The 19,687-nt window shown below is 29.3% G+C and overlaps 2 protein-coding genes across 2 annotated transcripts in view; both read right to left on the bottom strand.

The window, feature by feature from the left end:
• Window positions 1-4,085: 4,085 nt before the first annotated feature.
• On the bottom strand, window positions 4,086-12,247 carry LOC123293064. The gene is made up of 6 exons (XM_044873780.1): window positions 11,851-12,247; window positions 10,031-10,111; window positions 6,616-6,758; window positions 6,450-6,553; window positions 5,614-5,731; window positions 4,086-4,319 (listed from the first exon to the last, which is right to left on the bottom strand). Exons 1-6 carry the CDS (start codon window positions 12,245-12,247, stop codon window positions 4,188-4,190), a joined length of 975 nt encoding a protein of 324 aa, XP_044729715.1. The 3' UTR covers window positions 4,086-4,187.
• Window positions 12,248-16,317: 4,070 nt separating this feature from the next.
• The window catches only part of LOC123293949 (NADP-dependent malic enzyme), a 43,723-nt gene continuing 40,353 nt past the window's right edge, over window positions 16,318-19,687 (bottom strand). The window contains exons 3-6 of the mRNA XM_044874960.1: window positions 19,425-19,583; window positions 18,313-19,356; window positions 17,156-17,450; window positions 16,318-16,608 (exon numbers count right to left, since the gene is read on the bottom strand). Coding sequence (XP_044730895.1) covers window positions 16,445-16,608; window positions 17,156-17,450; window positions 18,313-19,356; window positions 19,425-19,583 — 1,662 coding nt within the window. The 3' untranslated portion in view covers window positions 16,318-16,444. The remainder of the gene's footprint in view (window positions 16,609-17,155; window positions 17,451-18,312; window positions 19,357-19,424; window positions 19,584-19,687) is intronic.

The following is a 19,687-nucleotide window of genomic DNA, read 5'->3' as shown; positions in this document are numbered from 1 at the left end:
AGAGATAGCAACATAATGAGTAAGCCGACAAAAATTTTCGTAAGTGGAAAAGTGGAGAAACAGCACCGATTTTAATTAAATTTTTGTATCGTGTTTATAGGACCCCAAGGAACATTCAGCTAACTTAACCTAGTCATAAGGGGGCATAGGGTTCCAGCGAAAGGCATACGTAGTCCAATTCTTTTTGAAATACTTATTTTAGCTTAAAATTGTCATCTAGTAGGTATTTTTGATCACTTAATACGATTTCGATTTCAGATTATACAAATTCTCTCACGTAGTATTTATCGCCCAAACTGTTATCTACGAGGTATTTTTGGTCGTTGATTACGAATCTACTGTCAGATTAACGGGTTCTGTCAATAATTCCGAAAACCGTGCCATTTTTATCCAAAAGTTTCCCTTTTTTGGCACAAAAACGACAAAAAAATTATTTTTTGTCCAAAAATTTTCTTTTTTTGGCACAAAAACGACAAAATAAGTATTTATTGCAAAACCTTTGCTCTAGGGGGAATTTTTGGCCGCAGATTACGAGTCCGATGTTTTATTATATTTTTTAGGTTCAAATGTAGGATCATATTTTGATCCTATTAAATTTTATTTGACAATGTATGAAAAATAGACTTTAATTTTAAAAACTATTTAAATAATAACTCGTAGAAACAAATTGTTTTAGATTATTTCATTTATTAAACGCTTCAAAATAAATCATTGCTAAATTAAGTAAATAACATAATCATTAATATTAATTAAATTAATCAAAATAAAAATTTTTAATTTTTTTTTTATTAGAAAAATTTAATAAAATTTCATTTTTTTATATCTGCAACTAACGACTACTTTAATAAACCCATAAAGTCAATTTCGATAGTGCCATATGTTTTTTTTATATTATTTATAATATTTTTTCCAGCTTACATTCATATTTAAAAAAAAGCCCCATTGATTTCTGTTTTTAAAACATGGGTCTAAATTAAATGGATTGCTCAACCAGTACTACAAAATTTGATTACACGAGCAGTCCATTTATTCTAAAACCGTCTATGGTTTTTATAAATTAAGAATCAAGGGCGTCGCGAGTTGCTTTATGGAGAATGGGAAAAGTATGAATTGCAGGTACCATTAAAGTAAAACTATAAGAGATAAAACACGAAAATTTATATTTATTAAAAAATATAGACCTATTTTACCATTAATTTACCAGACAACTGATGTGGATCTACAGTTAAATTTTGGAGGAGGGAGGGGGTCACGAACACTGGAATCCGGATTTATAGTGGTGAAAACCGTGGACTTTTTTGTGTTTTCGTATGGGAGCCCTTACCTTTTTTCCCCTTTCATCGCATTAACGCCCTTTTACTAAGAACTTGTTGTTAAAAATGATTTTGTTTAGTTTTTTATACCTTATATATGAAATATATCAGAGTAGGGTATATTAAGGTTGATTCCAAGTTTGTAACACAAAATTTTGACATAGGGTATTCATAAAATTGGCCTAATTAGTCCATTTCCGTTTGTCTGTTCGTTAACCCGATAACTCAAATCGTGCTCCGGACTCGAAAAGTGATTTTGATTTCGTAAATGAGTAACATTGGTCCATTGGGTCCTGCAAACCGCAAGACGAAGAATAAAAGTTTAAATGTGAAAATTGTTTCATATAAAAAATTTAAAAACTTTTGTTTGAAGCATTTTTTCGCAAATAACCTTGTTTTCTCGTAAGGGTACAAATTAGGGCAAACATTTAATTCCCTTTTCCTCAAAAAATATAAAAGATGGTGTGAGTTGAAAATTTGTATTTAGCTTCAATGATTCTAATTTCATACTAAGCCCATCCGATAAATGCAATTTTGAATTCAGTAAATTTTTCTCTAGGTCCCTACCTACCTCTCCTTGGCGACGTCCATGTTAAGAATGTTTAAAAATATCTACATCTAAGTTTCTTTTAACAAGCATTTTGAAAATAAAAATTGTTTAAAGGCTATTCCGAGCGAATTGGAAAATATTGAAATGTGTATTTGAAAAAACAATTCAAGTTATTCTATGGCGCTTGGAATAGACTTTTTTCAGTTATGTGTGGACGTTTATAGTATATATTTATCGAATATTTGTTTATTGTTATATTCATACATAATTTCAGGAGAAAATCCAGATGAAGGTCCATGATCCCTTTTGGAAATATTTCCTGCCAAAAGTCTATTTAGTCTTGCAGTTTTCTGTAAAACAATTCTAAAGGAATGAGTAAGTAAAAAAAATTTCTGTAAAAGTATGAAAGAGATGTCTGGTTTCTCTCGAAAACTCGAAATAATTTCCTGGCAAGTTTTTATATTTCTTACAAGAAGTATTAAATATGATAAAACCTACAGTTAAGTAATTTTTCCAAAATCTAGAATGTTTTAGGTTACTGATTAATTCTGAAAAAGTCTTCTAGGAGAGACTAGACTTTTTCAGAATTTGTTTACTTGCTCATTTTTCTAGAATTGTTTTTCAGAACAATACAAGACTAAATTAGATTATTGGCAGAAAATATTTCCACCAGGGATTCAAAAAAGAAATCGACCAATTAGGTTATGATCCTAAAATTTAAATCAAAATTGAATTTCTCTGGATCTATCCTTTTAAAAGTTTTATTTTTTTTTTTTCAATGATAAGATTATTATGACTATTTAAGCGAATTTTTGTACAAAAATTCACCTATTTTGAATTTATTTTTTACTTATAAATTCAAAAATTTAACATGAAGGAATTTTAAGGCAAACAGTGTATATTCAATCTCATATCATAACAACTACTTTCATAATTTCGTTTTCTAAGCAAAATTAAACATCAATTTCTGGTCAATTTTTCCAAAACTTAATTCAGCATTCAATTTCACAGCTTAAAAATTCATTTTTATTTATTTAATTTTACTTAGATAATTATGAAATGGTTTTTTTTTTGCGAAAACAATTAAAAAAAACAGTGTATAACAATGAGCTAGCAAAAACACAGACGTGGGATGTTAAAACTTAAAATCTCAGATTTAAAGCTTCTTTAGGACTTCCAGCAAAAATAGAATTTAAATAAACTAAAAAAGTTTGCACAGTACATTAAAAAAAAAAAAAATTTCGACATTCCAACGCACACACATCTACAATTTTCGAGATCAAATTTATATCAAAAGTATGAAGTTTTTTTTCGAGTAACGTTATTCAAAATTGGCAAATGTTATACACCGACGCAAAATTTCTATCTACTTAAAATTATGATTACGTAAAATTAAATATAGATTAATGGCTGATTTTACCATCTTTGATCAACGGGTTTCATGTCATTTAATTGAAATTAAAGATCAAAAAAAGAAGAGATAATCGTCTTCTGAAAAAAAAAAAACTAGGTCGACATTTCAAGACATTCACCCTGTGAATCTTGTTACATGACATTAAGAAGCTTTTTAGATACAGTTTGATAAATTGGGAAACAGAGGTGGTTTTGATATGCGGACTTGATAAAACAATTTAGAATTACCAATTTTGTGGATCCAATCCAGAAGCGGATTATCCGTAAGGTAAACTAGGCTAATAAAATATATGGTCGATACCGAGCGCCAAAGAGGTGCTTGTCTAAGACACTCTCAATATTTAAGGGGTTATATTTAAAGTAAAATAAATGGTCTTCCAAAAAAAAAAAACAACTCATAAATCTGAACCAACCTTTAGAAATAAATTTTACATAATATTTGAATGTTTTGAATAAAAATGAGATGGTTGACATTAGACAAAATTCAATCAAATATGGTGAAACCAGGACCGTAATCAATTTTTCATTACTTTTAACATTTATTTTCAAAACCAACATTGATTAAAAAAATATAATTAAGATATTTTTAGTACATTTATATTAATACTTCAAAGAAGCTAATAATAAGCCAAAATTAAAATTTTGGCTAATATATATAAAATTACGAAGATTAGAAAGAATATATAAATTATTCTCTGCAATCTTCAAATTGAATAACCTTTTATTTTTTTTTCAAAAAAAAAATCTTATTTTTAAATTTATACTTTATAGAAAAGCTCTTTTAAAAAAGAAAGAAGCTTCATAAAATATCGTTTTAAAAATATATATTCTTCATATATTTAAGCAATGGTGAATTGATTGTTGAATTCCTCCAGAACAAGCTTTGATTGATTAAATGATGGCGACGAGGGCTAAACAATTGGTTTGTTTTCAGGGATTGTTGGGCTTGTGGCGGTTGATGAACGAGTACTGCCTGCGCCTTGATGTTGATTGATGGCTTCATCCAAACTTTGAATTGAACTTGATCTTGAAGTCACTTTAGTCTATAAAAGTAATATTTACAAATTATTTAATACTATTTAGCCCCAGATGTATTAAATCAAAGTTAAAAATGTGAAATAATTTTTGTTAGTAATGTTATTCAAACAATTGTTAATATAATGGCGAGGGGTTAATAGATAAAGCGCTCAATTAGAAGTGCCGATGCGATACGGTTATCTCTCCATATATGATAATATTTTACTGGTAGCAACAATACTGTAAAGAAATAAAGTCGGAAAAAGGTCAAAAGGTTGCAATTCTATGGAACAACATGACTTTTTATGGAACCCGGCTCAAAATATTGATATGAATGTGTAGAACAAAGTCATATTGATTAGAAAGTGTGCTTTTACTATGCTGAATACTCATGAAATTTGAAAAAGCAGTCATCTCGCGGCATTTTTTTCTAAAACTCATCGTTTTTGAGATACAAGTGATGAAAAATAAATCAATTTTGATGAAAAGTTGATATTGTCTAAATTAACGATTATTGTGTGGTTTCGATCAAATATTTGACTTGAAAAATAGATACTTTTCGTATCTCATATTTCGGATGATTTTAAACAATTTTTATGTTTTGACTCTTTTCTCTTCACCTCACCGTTTTTGAGAGCGTTATAAAAAGTTTAAACTGTATAGATAATCGGAAGATTTCTACTCAGTCGAGGAAAAATGACAAGCAAAGAAGGCCGGCAAATTACATGAATATATTACAAACACACATGAATATATTCATATAAAATTACTTAAAGAGTTAAGCTCAGAGTCATCAAATTACCGTAATTACTTGAATGAATGAAGAAGTCTACCAAAAAATTCAAAAGAACAAATAGAATTTACAAAATTTAAAAAAACCTCCGAGAAATTGTTCGTTTTAGACAGACACACATAGCAATCAAACTTATAACACCCCTTTTTAGGTTCGGGGGTTAATAAAATACTAAACTAAATACAAAAACGACGTGACCTCTGCCTATGGCTAATTACTTGGCAACTAGCCTTATGCCTATGCAGGTTTGCCACTCACACACACAGTCAGGTACTTCATCTGTGCTTGCGCAGGATGTAAGAAGCTAATTTCGATTTACGAAGATGGAAAAATCGAAAAATCCTTATCACTGGGTACAAGGATATGAAAAACCTTAGTTGTTAGTTTAGCAGTCAGCTTTCTCAAAAAGTAAATCGACCAACCTTTCTACAATCCTCGTTCCCCAAAAAGCCAAGATTCTTAAAAAGATAACTAAAGATTTTATTAAAGTAGAAAATTAGTGTACATTTTTGTTAATAAATACTCACTTTAACATTTTCTATAGCACTACCCATTTTCTGGAATGATTCAGAATGACGCATTTGTCCTATTTTACTGGTAACACTTTCAGTAATTCCACTCAAAATACCAGATGTTTTTTGATACCTGAAAAATTCATAAAATGTGCTATTAGATCCCAAATTGAAAGCTATAAAACGTGATTTTTGGCATGTCAACAAGTGAAACACTGAATTTTGATAGCATTATAATTTTCGCATACAAGATTCTTATAGAAAATGGTATCTCGAAATAATAATCAGGCAATCGAATATTGATCAGGGCTTTTTAGATTAATATTTTTTGTACCAGAATAGGGCACTTTCGGTAGTGAAAAATAAATGATGAAATTTGATAAAATTTATGTAGAAATATATTTAAATATTCTGATTTTGAATCATAAAGGCACATTATTGTTTTATTATATTAAAATTAAAAGTCGCAATTTTTAATTTGTATATCACGTGATCGCGAAAACACGAGCCACCACAATGTGACATCATATAGGCAAAAATAATATGCATTAATTACTAATTTGATGCTTGAAGGTTGATTTCACAGCAATTGTAGGTTATGTTACCAACAACTTTATTTATACATATAATAATTACATACACGACTGTTGTTTTTACCAATATTACGTCACAGCGTTTTTGTGGCTGACAGCGTTTTTGTGAAAATAAAAAGGCTTAAAATTTAATTTAAAGTTTATGGCAAGAAAGCGTGTTTATTTTGCCGAAATATATTTCTTTGTGGCTTTATATTAGGACAATCAACATTTTGAAGTACTTATTCAAACATAGATGAATACTCTATTATTACTTACACATTACTTTCTTTAACATTTTTAATTCCTTGATTCACATCTTCAGAAATTTCACGCCAAACTGTGATTCCTAATTTTCTTTTAAGATCATTGCTTGTTCGTACCTAGAAAATATTATTTAGATTTTAAAAATCGAAAATTGTATTTCTGAAATTATATTAATTACCTTGCTAGCAAGGACTGAACGTAATGTAGCAATTTCTTCTTCAATTTTAGCAAGTTCAGCTTCCCATATTAATCGTTGTCGATCCGCTTCATCAGCGTTCATTCCAGCAAAATGATCTTCTCCGGTACCAAATGCTTCTTCAGCTAAATAATAAGGAAAAAATTCCATGTTAAAAAATAAATCCATGCTTATTAATTGAATAAAGTTGATAATTTGAAAATAATATGTTTTAAAAAAAGAGAAAAACTATCTTTTATTGAAATAAATCGACTAAACATGAATAAGCCCATTCAATGAACAGGGATGGGTAGAAATATATCTATCTACTTTTCGTACAGTAGTAGGAAGTTAGTGGTCTGTTATCTAAAATTCAGTCTGTGGTATGTTATCTTAAATGGCTCATGGTCAGTCTGAAACATTTAGAAAGATTTCCTTATATTTCCGCAATTATTAAACAAAGAGTTTTTTTAGTTTTGCAGACTTGCACATCAGAAGTGCCTTTGCCACTATAATACCCAATTAATCACCACCGAAGGTTAAGCTTGAAGGCTAAAATTTACCACACTTTTGTAGGATCATAATTTACATCTTTTTCCAGAATTTAATCTAAATTCCTTATTTTTCGAAAAGTTTTCAGAGAAAGTTGAAAATATGAAGTTACTGCGGTTCTCTTTAGATTGTGAGGTTATTTTGCCATGTTCAGAGTTCGATATCAGGCTAGGCCAATAGATCAATAGACGCAGAAATATTCAAGAATTAAATTGTCCCGAAACCGCGTGCAGAAAATCGTGTGGATCGTTCCGAAACCGAAAACTTTCTTTTTTTCTGTTTTCACAACGAAAGAAACGTATTTAAAAAAATTAGCTTTCTCCCAAAACTTTCCGAATTGATTATCGAAATAGACCTAGTCCGATATTTTGCATTTTCAATGTTTATGTAATATTTTATGGGAAATGTTATTTGAATTTTCACCACTTTCTTAATTCTGTAAAAATTTTAGCAATACACTAAAAATATTTACAAATAGAAACAAAAATCTAATTTCTTTTCATACTTTCGTAATTATATTAAATTTTGTCATATTCACTTGTGAGTTTTTTATCATAATTATGATTAAAAAAATAATTGTGGGTTGTAATAATTAAGTTTTCACTTTAAACATTTTTAAATGTTATAGCCCTGGAGCCTGTGACAATAAAACTGCACTTATACGGATTTCGTAAATTCGCATATGAATCAATACTATTTAACGATAGATACAATTTGGATAAGGTGTGCCAGGGTTTATCCTGGCAGAAAAATTTCTGCCAAGATTTTATAATTTTTTTATGGTGTAACAGATATTTTGGTTTATATATTAAAAACCGGAGTGGCAGACATTTCTGCCATGATAAGAGCTGTCATACCAAATTTTCCTGAAAATAGATAAAATTTTCAATAAAATGGTCTCTCACAAATTAATTTCCATGAATGTGCAAATTACTTGTAATTATTAAAAATATAAAAAATATTTCTGCCAGAACAAACCCTGGTACACCTAGTGTATATTGTACTTATCGTTAAATAGCATTGATTCATATGCGAAATCCGTGCAGTTTTACTGTCAGGGACTCCACGCTTATTATGTTTTAATTTCAGACATTCAAATATTTGTTATCTCGACATAATTTGGTAAAAAGCCAATAAATAAAACTTTAAAATTTATGTTTATGTTTCGATGTTAGTATGCGAAAAATTTGTTAAGTTAAAAATAAAAGCTAAAGAAAGTTATAAGCTAGATATAATGAAAGTAAATTTTAAATCTAAATACTATTAGTTAAAGCAATTTCATAGGTTGGTGCAGAAATCGTGTTTTGATGACAAAATTTCAGTCTGTGTTTTTCATTTTTCTAAAAATTAGGGAAGTAAAAATCGATACATAGAGCGAGAAAATGTAAATATATATTATTTATAATTTCGATCTAATCGAGGAAATAAGATCAAAAAAACATTCTAAGGAATTGATTCCTCGTCAGTAGATTTTTATGGAAGTCGGTGGAAAATGTTTGCGTAAAGATCAAAATCATGAAAATATGGTTATAAAAAAAAAATTCTAAGCAACTTTTTCGAATATTTTTTTTCGATATCTTTAACCATCTCTGACGCTAGGCAAAATATTAAGAGTTGACCCGATTTGACAATTTGTAGTAGACTGAGTTTAAAGTTTAGATTTTGGTTAAGTGTCTTAAAAAATGTGACATCATCACCTTGTACGACTGTGCAAAATTTCAAATCGATAGTCCTATAAATAACGAAAATATTAGGGTGTCTTCATCTTAAATGCGACAAAATGTAAATAGCTAATTTTTGGTTTTCAGTAAATTACTAATAAAAGCGTGTTATTCGTTTTGGAAATAAATTTTTATACATCATGCTTAATAATTTGTCAGCGTTCTAGGTTTTATATAAAGATTTGTGTGTGTTTTAGAACATAGACTTAAAATTATTTATTAAATAAGTGTTAAAAAAATTCTATAGATTTTTATATTTCAATATTTATTTAACGGTAAAATTATTTATTCTAAGAATTGTAATTATTACAAGAATGTAATTAATAAAAGTATTTATTTTTTTAACTTAATATTAAATTATTTAAAAAATTTATTAATTTTTAATTATTTTGCATTGCGATATATACAGGATCTTTCGCCATATATTCAGGAATTTTCTTACTAAACTGTACCTGGATGTAAACAATGAAAAATTGGGAAAATTAACAGGATTTTCGAAAATAAAAATACCCAAGCAGGTAGAATATGAATACCTATAACATATCCAAATTTCAAATCGATAAAGTAAAGAGTAAAATCGCGTTGCTTGAAATTCAATTGTAATTTTAACCATTCTTATCTGGAAAACCGCTTTTCTTTATAAATTTTTTTTTCCACCAATGAATATTTAATAGGATTCTTTAAAAAATTATAAAGTTTCACGGCAATCAAAAATGTCTATAGAACAGTCTTAAAAGGTGTAGTACCTGGATGACCGAACTTTACTCGATATTTTTTAAGTTAAAAGGCACAAATTTTATCACTAATATAAGAACCATTTAAAATGTCTCCACAAAAATACCAATTTGAATGTCTCGGTAAAGTATTTTATTTCAACGCCAATAGATGTCAGGAAGAGTCATATATTTGGCAGTTAACGTTTCAGTTTTTTCTGATAACACGCATAAAACGACGTTTTCTAAAAATAAAACCTAGTTAGATCGATTTTTCGCTCCCAAATCCCCTGCATACTAATTTTCATGAAAATCGTTGGAGCCATAGAAGATAATTGAACACGTAGTAGAACAACTCATTTTAAAATAAAATATTAAAATCAATGTGCCTCGGGATAAGAAACAAGAAATTGAATGCGTATAATGACTTACCAGGCCGAAACATTTTTTTGAAATAAGTAACTTTTTTCGAAAAAAACTGGTTGAGTTTATAACTATCATGTATTGATTGTATAGACATTTATGATTAAAAAATTTATTAAAATCAATTATTATCGATTTGATTGAGGATTAGCACATTTAAATCGAGACGTCAAAAACATAATGTTCAAAGTATCATTCATTCAAAATTACAAAAACACAATAAACAAATTCTAGTCACACGCTAGCAGAATAATTTGTTTTTCTCTCACACCAATTTATATGCAAGTACTTTGAAATACAATATAAAACGCTTGCTAGTACAGCTTCTCACGGCAAAATGTTTCTAACAAAAGTTGTTTTTTAGTACAATTAAACTAAATATCTAAAAGGAAAAATTAATGCATCTTTGAAATTTTCCACAATTGTTTATTAGGTTGTAAAAAAAAGTCGACTTCTCAGGGGCGTACCTGACACCCTTTTTTGGGGGTAGTTGGGGATTTTAATCAGTTTTTTACAAATTACAAAAAAAACTATGCATCAAATAAAAAAAAAGTTCAATTGAAAATTCTAGCTGAAGTATTAGTGCACATTTTCGTTTTTTTCCGACTTGCTAACTTCAAAATTGTTCGAGATATGCTAATTTTAAAATGGAATTTTTTGCTCATTAAATCAAATGAAACAGTTATTTGAATCATTCTTTCATAAACATCACTATTTAACCGTGAGGGAGCAACTTAGCAAAAAATTTTGATGTCCATTTTCTCCAAAACTATAAAAAAAAAGTGTGTTAATTTTTTTTCAGTTTAACTTCAATTAGTGGTTTTGTGAAACATTCTAGAAAAAGAAAAATAATTTCGAAAATTTCACAAGTATTTTCTAGAATTTTTCACAAAACCACTACTTTTTTCAACACACTTTATAAAGTTTTGGAGAAAATGGACATCAAAATTTTTTGCTAAGTTGCGCCCTCACGGATAAACAATGATGTTTATGAAAGAATGATTCAAATAAAAGTTATTAATTTTTTTTATAAGATTGAATGAGCAAAAAAATTCAATTTTAAAATTGGCATATCTCGATCACCTTTGAAGCTAGCAAATCGAAAAAAAAGGAAAATAATAATTAAACTTTTATTTGTTGCATAGTTGTTTGTAATTTGTAAAAAACTGTTTAAAACCCCCAACTATCCTCTAAAAAAGGGAGTTTGGTACGCCCTGAGAGGTCGACTTTTTTTTTACGAAGTTTTTACAACCGAATAAACAATTATTGAAAATTTCAAAGATGCATTAATTTTTCCACTTTAGATATTTAGTTTCACTGGACTACTGTGGCATATTTCAAAGATGCAAGACTTTTTTCTTTATTACCATGATTTTTATTTCATTTTGTTATACTATTAGTAGTAGAAACTCACTGTAAAATCAACGTTCGTCATTTTGGCCACTTTTACCTCTCGGGTTAAGTTACTAAACAAATTACTTTCGTGTGAGAGAAGCCTAAAAAATTGTTTCACTAGCGTGTACAAAATTTTCAAGACAGTCATGTTAACAGGAAAAACCATACTTGTTTATCTCATCTTTTGCCAATAATCTTATCAACAACGAAATATACTTATCTATTTTTATTTTAAAACAAAAAAAAATACAAATGATTTTTAAATAACTTACTACTTGCGCCAATACGCAATCAATAAAATCCATCAAGTGCATAATTTAAAACTCCATAATTTAAAGAAGATTTATTTACAATTTGCAATTCTAAGCAATAGAAGAAAAAGAAAACCAACCCCATACGTTTTTTTTTTTTTTTATTAGACTTGAGTAACTTACGCGTAAAGCCTAAATAATTTTTAAAATTATCATCATTTGACATTTTCGCCATAAATGGTTTCGTTAAATCACTATAAATTACACGCACTTGTTTTTTATCATCTTTACGAAACACTTTAATATATTTTAAAATACCACCGTTACTATTACAATCCATATAAAATTCCGTTTCAATATTTAACGAATCATCATTTAATTCTAACGAATTAAATTTATCACCAACTGAACGATAATCGAATAAATCTAATTCAGTTTGTGATTCTCTTGTTTCAATTTCATCATCGTCTGATTCAATTGAATCAATTTCATCTAAACTTGGTGTTGCAGTACTATCTTGTGGATTAAAATATGGATCTTCGATGTATTCTATACTACTTGGTCCTGATTTCGTTTCCATAGTACGTTTTATTCAATCGCCACATCACCAAAAAAAAAATCGCACCGAACTCAACAAAATTTTACTTTAAAAATATGCGAAATCGCGTTTTGTTTTTAGCATGAAAGTTGAACATACATCACTTTTACCACGTTATACAAATTTATTACATTTTTGTATTATAAAAGAAATTTCTTTTTACCCTAATCGCCTTTAGAAATTAGACCACTATTACCTGAGAGCGGATATGAAGAAATTGTAACGTAGAATGACAATGCTTAATACATTTTATTTTTAACAAAATTTTTAATATAGACTTTCATAGGTGAAAATTACAGAGGAAAAGTTTGAAAAAATTAGCATAGAAATATATACTGAAGATGTGAAAAAAATAGGAATGTTAGAAATGACAATATAATAATATTTGATGGGTGAAAACAGTTTGGAGAAAGTTAAAATTTATTTAATAACTTAGAAGAATAAAATGTTTTATTTACCTGGAGTTGCAATAGGGCTGCTCATTTTGATTTTTAATATAATTTCGTGTAAAAATATTTTCTAGTTGTCAACAAAAGTTAATATACCGACATAAAACACGGTTTATATATGTATAGATAATAAATTGACTCATACAATTATTGTCAAGTGCTTCCCTCATGCATGCATGTACTAAATTTGTCGCCTTTTTTAAATTTGATTATACTAAAACTATTTTCTATTATTAATTTTAGAATAATCGTTTTATTTTTTACAAATAAAATTTCTTTATTTTGATTTCATATTTTTTTCTATCATTTTTTCAACCATATAACAAAAATCTATCTCATACAAATAAGAAAACTCCTAAAGATTGTATGGAATGTTTTTATACCATGTATAAATGAAATATATTATACCATGTATATATGAAATATACATAGTATATTAAGTTTAGTCCCAAGTTTGTAACGCTTAAAAATAATGATGCTAGGAAAAAATTTTTGTCATAGGTGTTCATAAAATCACCTAATTAGTCCATTTCCGGTTGTCCGTCCGTCCGTCCGTCTGTGGACACGATAACTCAAAAACGAAAAAAGATATCGAGCTGAAATTTTTACAGCGTACTCAGGACGTAAAAAGTGAGGTCAAGTTCGGAAATGAGCATGATAGGTCAATTGGGTATTGGGTCCGTAGGACCCATCTTGCAAACCGTTAGAGATAGAACAAAAGTTTAAATGTAAAAAATGTTCCTTATCAAAAATTAAACAACTTTTGTTTGAAACATTTTTTCGAAAACATCACTATGTTTAGCCGTGAGGGCGCCAATTAGGCGGAAATTTTATAATATGTACTATACTTGATTATTAGTTATGTATGTGTCACATGTTTGTATGTGTAATGTGATAAAGAAATTCAACACTGACTATGCATGGTATTTCAACAATTAACACAGTCAATTGTTTGTTTTCACTTGTTGAATTAGTATATTGAGCTAAAATTCGAAGTTTTAACATTAATTTAACTCAAAATAGTTTTGAGTTGCGCCTTTCAGGAAACTTTTTTATTTCACTTGAGTCTCTTTTAAACTATACAGAGAAATAAAATATGAAACTGTTGAAAAATTAAACCTATAAAATAAGCGAAAAACCTGCCACCTTTAATGAGATGTTTTGAAAGACTGTTCCCCAGCTTACATCTCTTTAGTAATATTCACTCTATAAGTTGGGATCTTTTTCTTTTTTTACCTTTGTTCAGCTGTGAAAGAATTTTTGAAAGTATCTTCATAGCTGAAAGGCTATTGGCAAAACTATGGAATGTAGTCAAAACCTCCATAACCGAGAAACAAATTCCGGTTAAGTTCTTTTGGGGCGATTACGATATCCGCGGTGCCACGATTTGACAACAGAATATTATGAAACACACTTACGAGAAAATGAAGAATACCAATTTTCGAGTTTTGACTTGGTCTATATCCGATTGTATAATTTAAATTTTCCGTAATTTTACATATTACCTTGAAGAATATTAGAAATATTGAAATTAGTCATTTTTTAGCTTTTTAATTGGTAAACCAAAACGCATTTTACGTTCACAATTTAAAGCTATCCACTTAAAATTAACATTTGAACAATTTTTCATAAATAATAAATAATCGTTGCTATGGTTTTAGAATTCTCTAATATTCCAGTGCATTTAGGAAAATCGTACAGGAGTGAGCCAAACCCGCTAAGGGGTACACGGAAAAATGAAAAAAAAAATTTTACAAAAAAATTATTATAAATATTAAAACATATGATAATTTTTTATCCTTTCCACTGTGAAGTTAGTCGTGTGAACCTTTTGGGTCGCATTTAGACTGCTTTTTTAATTCATTCATTCAATAGGGGGTTGTTTGAGTCCTTAAATCTGTTTAATTTTACGTATTCGAAAAGTTTTGCAAATAGTTTTTTAATAGTGCACCGTAGCTGCTAAGAGATATCAAGTTGAAATTTTTATAGCGTGATTAGGACGCAATTGTGCAATAACTAAGTAAGAACGCTATAAAATAAAATAAAAAATAAAGTACTTCTTGCATGCGCTCTATGGGACGAAAATAAAATCTTATCATCAATACCACTCCTTTCAATTATTATTTTTTCTCATAGCGTTTCCTGCAAATAAATTAATTTAGATGTAAACATTGGGAAAAGGATAATTAAATTCAGGTGTTGTGTTGAAAGAAAATCGAATAAAAAATCTAAAATTTGTTTTATTACTTCGCATTAAAAACGTATTCTGTTATCCTGCTTTTGTGTTATTGCAAACAATTATTAGAATTTAAATTTAATATATAATTTGCAACTGTTATTATTAACAATGTGTTTAACTTTTTTTAACATGCTTAATTTTTTAAATACTGTAATTTAATACATGATTTTTTTACAAATAATATTAAACTGAAAAATATGAACAAAATGGTATATTGGAATATAATATGCTGAAAAAGAAATAAAAACACTTGTAAAAAAGTATAATTTTGATGTTGAAATCGAATGCCTGCCTTTGTTGCACAGAAAAAAAATGTATGATGTATGAAAATGGTTATGGCAGCTCAAGGAGTCTTCATGAGACTTTTTTTTTTAAAGAAGTAAAAGAATGTGTCTATAAAAAACGTTAGGGGGTTCGACTTTTGTTTGCAATTCAACAACAAAAATTTAAAATAAATAAATAAATATTAAGTTTAAAATATAAATTACATGTCGTTCTTTCTAAAAGCTATACTTCAGTTTTACCACAATAGATCTAAATTACGTATTTTATTTAATAATAATTCTAATCCATAGATTTTAATAACCAGAATTACTTAAATATTTGTTACTAGACATGAATTTGCTAGGCCTAAGACATAATGACGCCATTTTTTATTGGTATCTATACTGTAAATAGAATTCTAATACAAATAAATACGTGTGCCCACTGGATTTTATTCTTCTTCCAACATTTTTCTAACAATTTTTTGAATAATAAATAGCTAAAAAGGAGAGTGAAGAGTTTTTCCTCGTGTATAAGTTCTGAAATAAGAACACTTTGTGTTCGAGTAATATGGCGGAATTTTACTAAAAGAAACTCTATAAATTTTCCAAACGCTAGACAAATTGTTCGTTTAGTTCTAAGTTATAAAATCTAGATAGATCTATATATTAGTATTTCGATACCAAAAAAATGAAAATGATCCAAAAAATTTGAAATTTTATTTACCAATTAATCATCCTTTTATACGTGTTTTGTAAAAAACAACATTTATTAGAACTTCTTCATATACCACCCCACCATGTAAAAAGAGCTTTTTTTAATAATTAATTTCTCGTAAACCGTACAGAGAATCCAGTTGAAATTTATAAGGAAGGCGTATTACTCATTAATTGACACATAAAATTTCAGTTTTTTGCTAACATATTCGTTTTGGTATCGAAACACCTTAGCCTAAAATACATTCATATTTTTTGCAGAAACAGCAATTTAAATGTTTCTGTTTCCTGTTTCGTGCGATATTTCTTCTTTTAAAACACATAATTTCCAATATATCATAAATACTGTTTTTTTTTTTAAATAATAAATAATTATCACATTCTTTTACAAATTAAAATAAAATTAAATGAATTTACATTAATTAAAAAAATTAAATGAAATAAGAGAAAATAAATAGAAACCAAAAACTTAAAGGTTTTGGCCCTACTGTTGAGTAGGGGACCACTTTCCTCAGGCAGACAATTTAGTTGGTATCATTTCTCTTGTTTTGAGTGATTCACCGGATGATGGCCATGGATAGGTTTCAGGCAATGTTGTATCATAATTGTAATTATACATTTGATCTTGGATGTATTTCTTCATATCTTTTGGTTCTGGGTAAACAGATGCTAAACCTAAAAAATAAAAAACAAATGATACCATATACAGGCAGTCTTTTTTAAGTTGACATATGCTTGAAACTCGATAAATTTTATCGAGGAAAATGCTTCAAATGAAAAATATTAGTTTCAAAGGGACACATCTTATACCCACATCGAAGCCGATCTAAGTTTTCAGGTTCAATTAAAACCTTTTTTTTACAAAATTAAAAAAAACCCGATAAATTTTTGGGTACAGAACTCGTACTTGAAACGTATTTAGGAACACTCTCCATTAAATTACCTTTTTCCTTAGAGTCTTCTCCAAACTGAACCGATTTTGAGGATCATCACCTATTTTTTAGTTATTTCGGGTACGGAATCCTAAACTCCCACTTTAAACATAGCTAAGAACCCCCCCCCCCCCATTAAATTAACTTTCAAATGAAACAAAAAAAATCCAAATCGGTTCATCCGTTTAGGTGCTACGATGCCACAGACAGACAGACATAGCGGTCAAACTTATAACACCCCTTTTTTTTGGTTCAGGGGTTAAAAACGTTCAACATTATTCATAATATACCTTTTTCATAAGCATACTTCGCAACCCTCATTGCAATTTCAAATGAACATTCACGAATTGATGAAAGTGGTGGATAAAGACTTCCACCATCTACATCTGCTTGCGATACATTATCAGCTATCGTCTGCGCAGCAATCAAGAATAAATCTTCAGAAATATGATGAATACCAGTTGCAATAACACCTAGCGCAATACCAGGGAATATATATGCGTTATTTCCTTGTCCTGTTTTATATATTTTTCCTTTAAACTCAACGGGTGGGAACGGTGAGCCACTGGAAAATATACATCGAGCCTAAAAAAAGAAAAACGTTACAATTTAAAATCGACTATTAGGCAAAAATTAACCCTCCCAATGTTAAAACCGAGATATTCTTAGCGTCATTTACGTTTAATAAGTAGGCCAGTTGATAGGTAGTTTCAGATGGAAAGTTAATGAAACTTGGAGATGCTTTTCAGAGATGATTAACATTTTCTGAAATTTCCGACCTTGAGGATCCTGTGTTAAGAAAAGAGGGGTAAACTGCAAAATTTTTGACGTTTCTCCGGTTTCTTCTCAATAACTTTTTTCAGACCATGACAATATTATTTTCTTAAAATATTTGTTGTAATCTCGTTTTATATTACCGAGAGTCGTAAGGGGGCTAATTGCTAAAAATTTAATTGTCCGGTCGTTTGAATTTTGAATTTTCACATTTTTTGTGGGCAAATTCGGTTTAAAAAGCTGGTGATTGTAACTAAAAACCATAATTACAATTCTTCACATTTTGACATACAATTCTTCACACTTCTCGGTAACAAATAGAGATACACACATGTTAGTCAAAATTGTAGGAAATTTAACGCTCTACAAAAAAGTTAAGGAATGTTTTTGCCGTAGGATGTAAGGAAAAAAAGTTATTGAGGAAAAAACGGAGGAAGGACAAAATTTTTTGGTGTTTCCAACCCCCTCCTCTTTCCTCTTTTAGCACAGGGTCCACGAGGTCGAAAACTTGAGAAAATGTTAATTAACTTTCGATTTATTTCCACTTAAACCCACTTTTTCCTACCTGTAGATTGGAGTAAAGGGTCAAAATAACCTCATTAATCGAAAATTAGTGGAAGAATAGAAAATTAAGGCGTTGGTTTATGGGAGTTAAAAGATTTAAGATAATTACTTCAGTATTGTGGTAAGCTTGTTCCGCAGTACATTCAGCTCTTGAAGTTGGATTACTGAGTGCAAAAATAACAGGACGTTCATTATTTGCAGCCATTTCTTGTAAAATTTCTGGTGTGAAAGCACCCGCCGCGGCCGATGCACCAATTAAAACTGAAGGTTTTTGTTCTTTGACAATCTCCAATAAACTCTTGCAAGGAGCATGATCTTTTGCATAGAATGCTTTATGTCCTTCAAGACGACCTTCTGGTCGATCTTTAGCTAACAAACCATCAATATCCATCATCCAGATTTTCGATCTAGCTTCTGCAATTGGTGTTCCTTCAGCTTGCATAGCTTTTACACATAAATCTGCAATACCAATAGCGGCCTCACCAGCTCCCAAAAATTGGAATTTATTATCAGAAATACGTTTTCCAGTTGCTTTTTTCGCAGCAATTAAACCAGCAACTGCCACGCTAGCCGTTCCTTGAATGTCATCGTTAAAGGTACAATATTGGCTACGATATTTATCCAAAAATCTAAACGCATTATGGTTTCCAAAATCTTCGAATTGGATTAAGGTGTTTTGGTTGTAACGTTTAACTACAGCTTGCATGAATTCATCAATGAAGTCATCATACTGTGGACCGGAAACCCGCTTTTGACGAAGACCAATATACAATGGATCTTCTAATAATTTTTCGTTATTGGTACCAACATCCAATACGATTGGTAAGCACTGATGTGGCTTTATTCCAGCCAAAGCTGTATATAAAGCTAGTTTTCCAACAGGAATACCCATACCACAAGCACCTAAATCCCCAAGACCCAAAATACGTTCACCGTCCGTAACTACAATACAACGTACATCTGGCTCGGGCCAATTTTTAAGCACTTGAAATACATGGTCTTTATCGTTGATGGTGATGAAAAGACCACGTGGCCGTCGATAAATCAGACCAAATTTTTGACAGGCTAAACCTACTGTTGGTGTATAAACAATAGGCATCATGGCTTCAACATTTTCAGATAATAATCTAAAAAATAATCGCTCATTTCGATCCTAAAAAATTACAAACAATAAAATTATTTCGCCCAACGATTTTAATCGATAAGTAAAATTTGACTTACTTGTAATTCAACTAAATATAAATATTTGTTTAAATCTTCTTGATATCTTTCTACAGATAATCTACAGAGTTCTAGTTGTTCTTCTTGTGTTTTGAATCGGGCAGGTTGGAGTCCATGGATACCTAGAACCTGTCTTTCTTCTAAGGTGAAAGCCAATCCCTAAAAAAATTATTATCTCATTAGTACAAGCTAGAACGGTAAGGCAGGAATGTTGAAAAGCCAGAATTTCTTGTGGTAAGTTTAAAAAGCAAAATATTCTAAAA

The sequence above is a fragment of the Chrysoperla carnea genome, chromosome 2 (genome assembly GCF_905475395.1).
Source record: "Chrysoperla carnea chromosome 2, inChrCarn1.1, whole genome shotgun sequence".
Taxonomy (NCBI): domain Eukaryota; kingdom Metazoa; phylum Arthropoda; class Insecta; order Neuroptera; family Chrysopidae; genus Chrysoperla; species Chrysoperla carnea.
This window is presented reverse-complemented; position numbering and strand designations above follow the sequence as displayed.

Coding starts and splice junctions, on each gene's coding strand:
- LOC123293064 (XM_044873780.1), bottom strand. CDS start 12,247: ATGGAAACGAAATCAGGACCAAGTAGTATAGAATACATCGAAGATCCA. Junction 10,112..11,850: donor AAATTATTTAGGCTTTACGC/GTAAGTTACTCA, acceptor CATAAATGTCTA/TACAATCAATACATGATAGT. Junction 4,320..5,613: donor GTGCTATAGAAAATGTTAAA/GTGAGTATTTAT, acceptor TTACTTTTATAG/ACTAAAGTGACTTCAAGATC.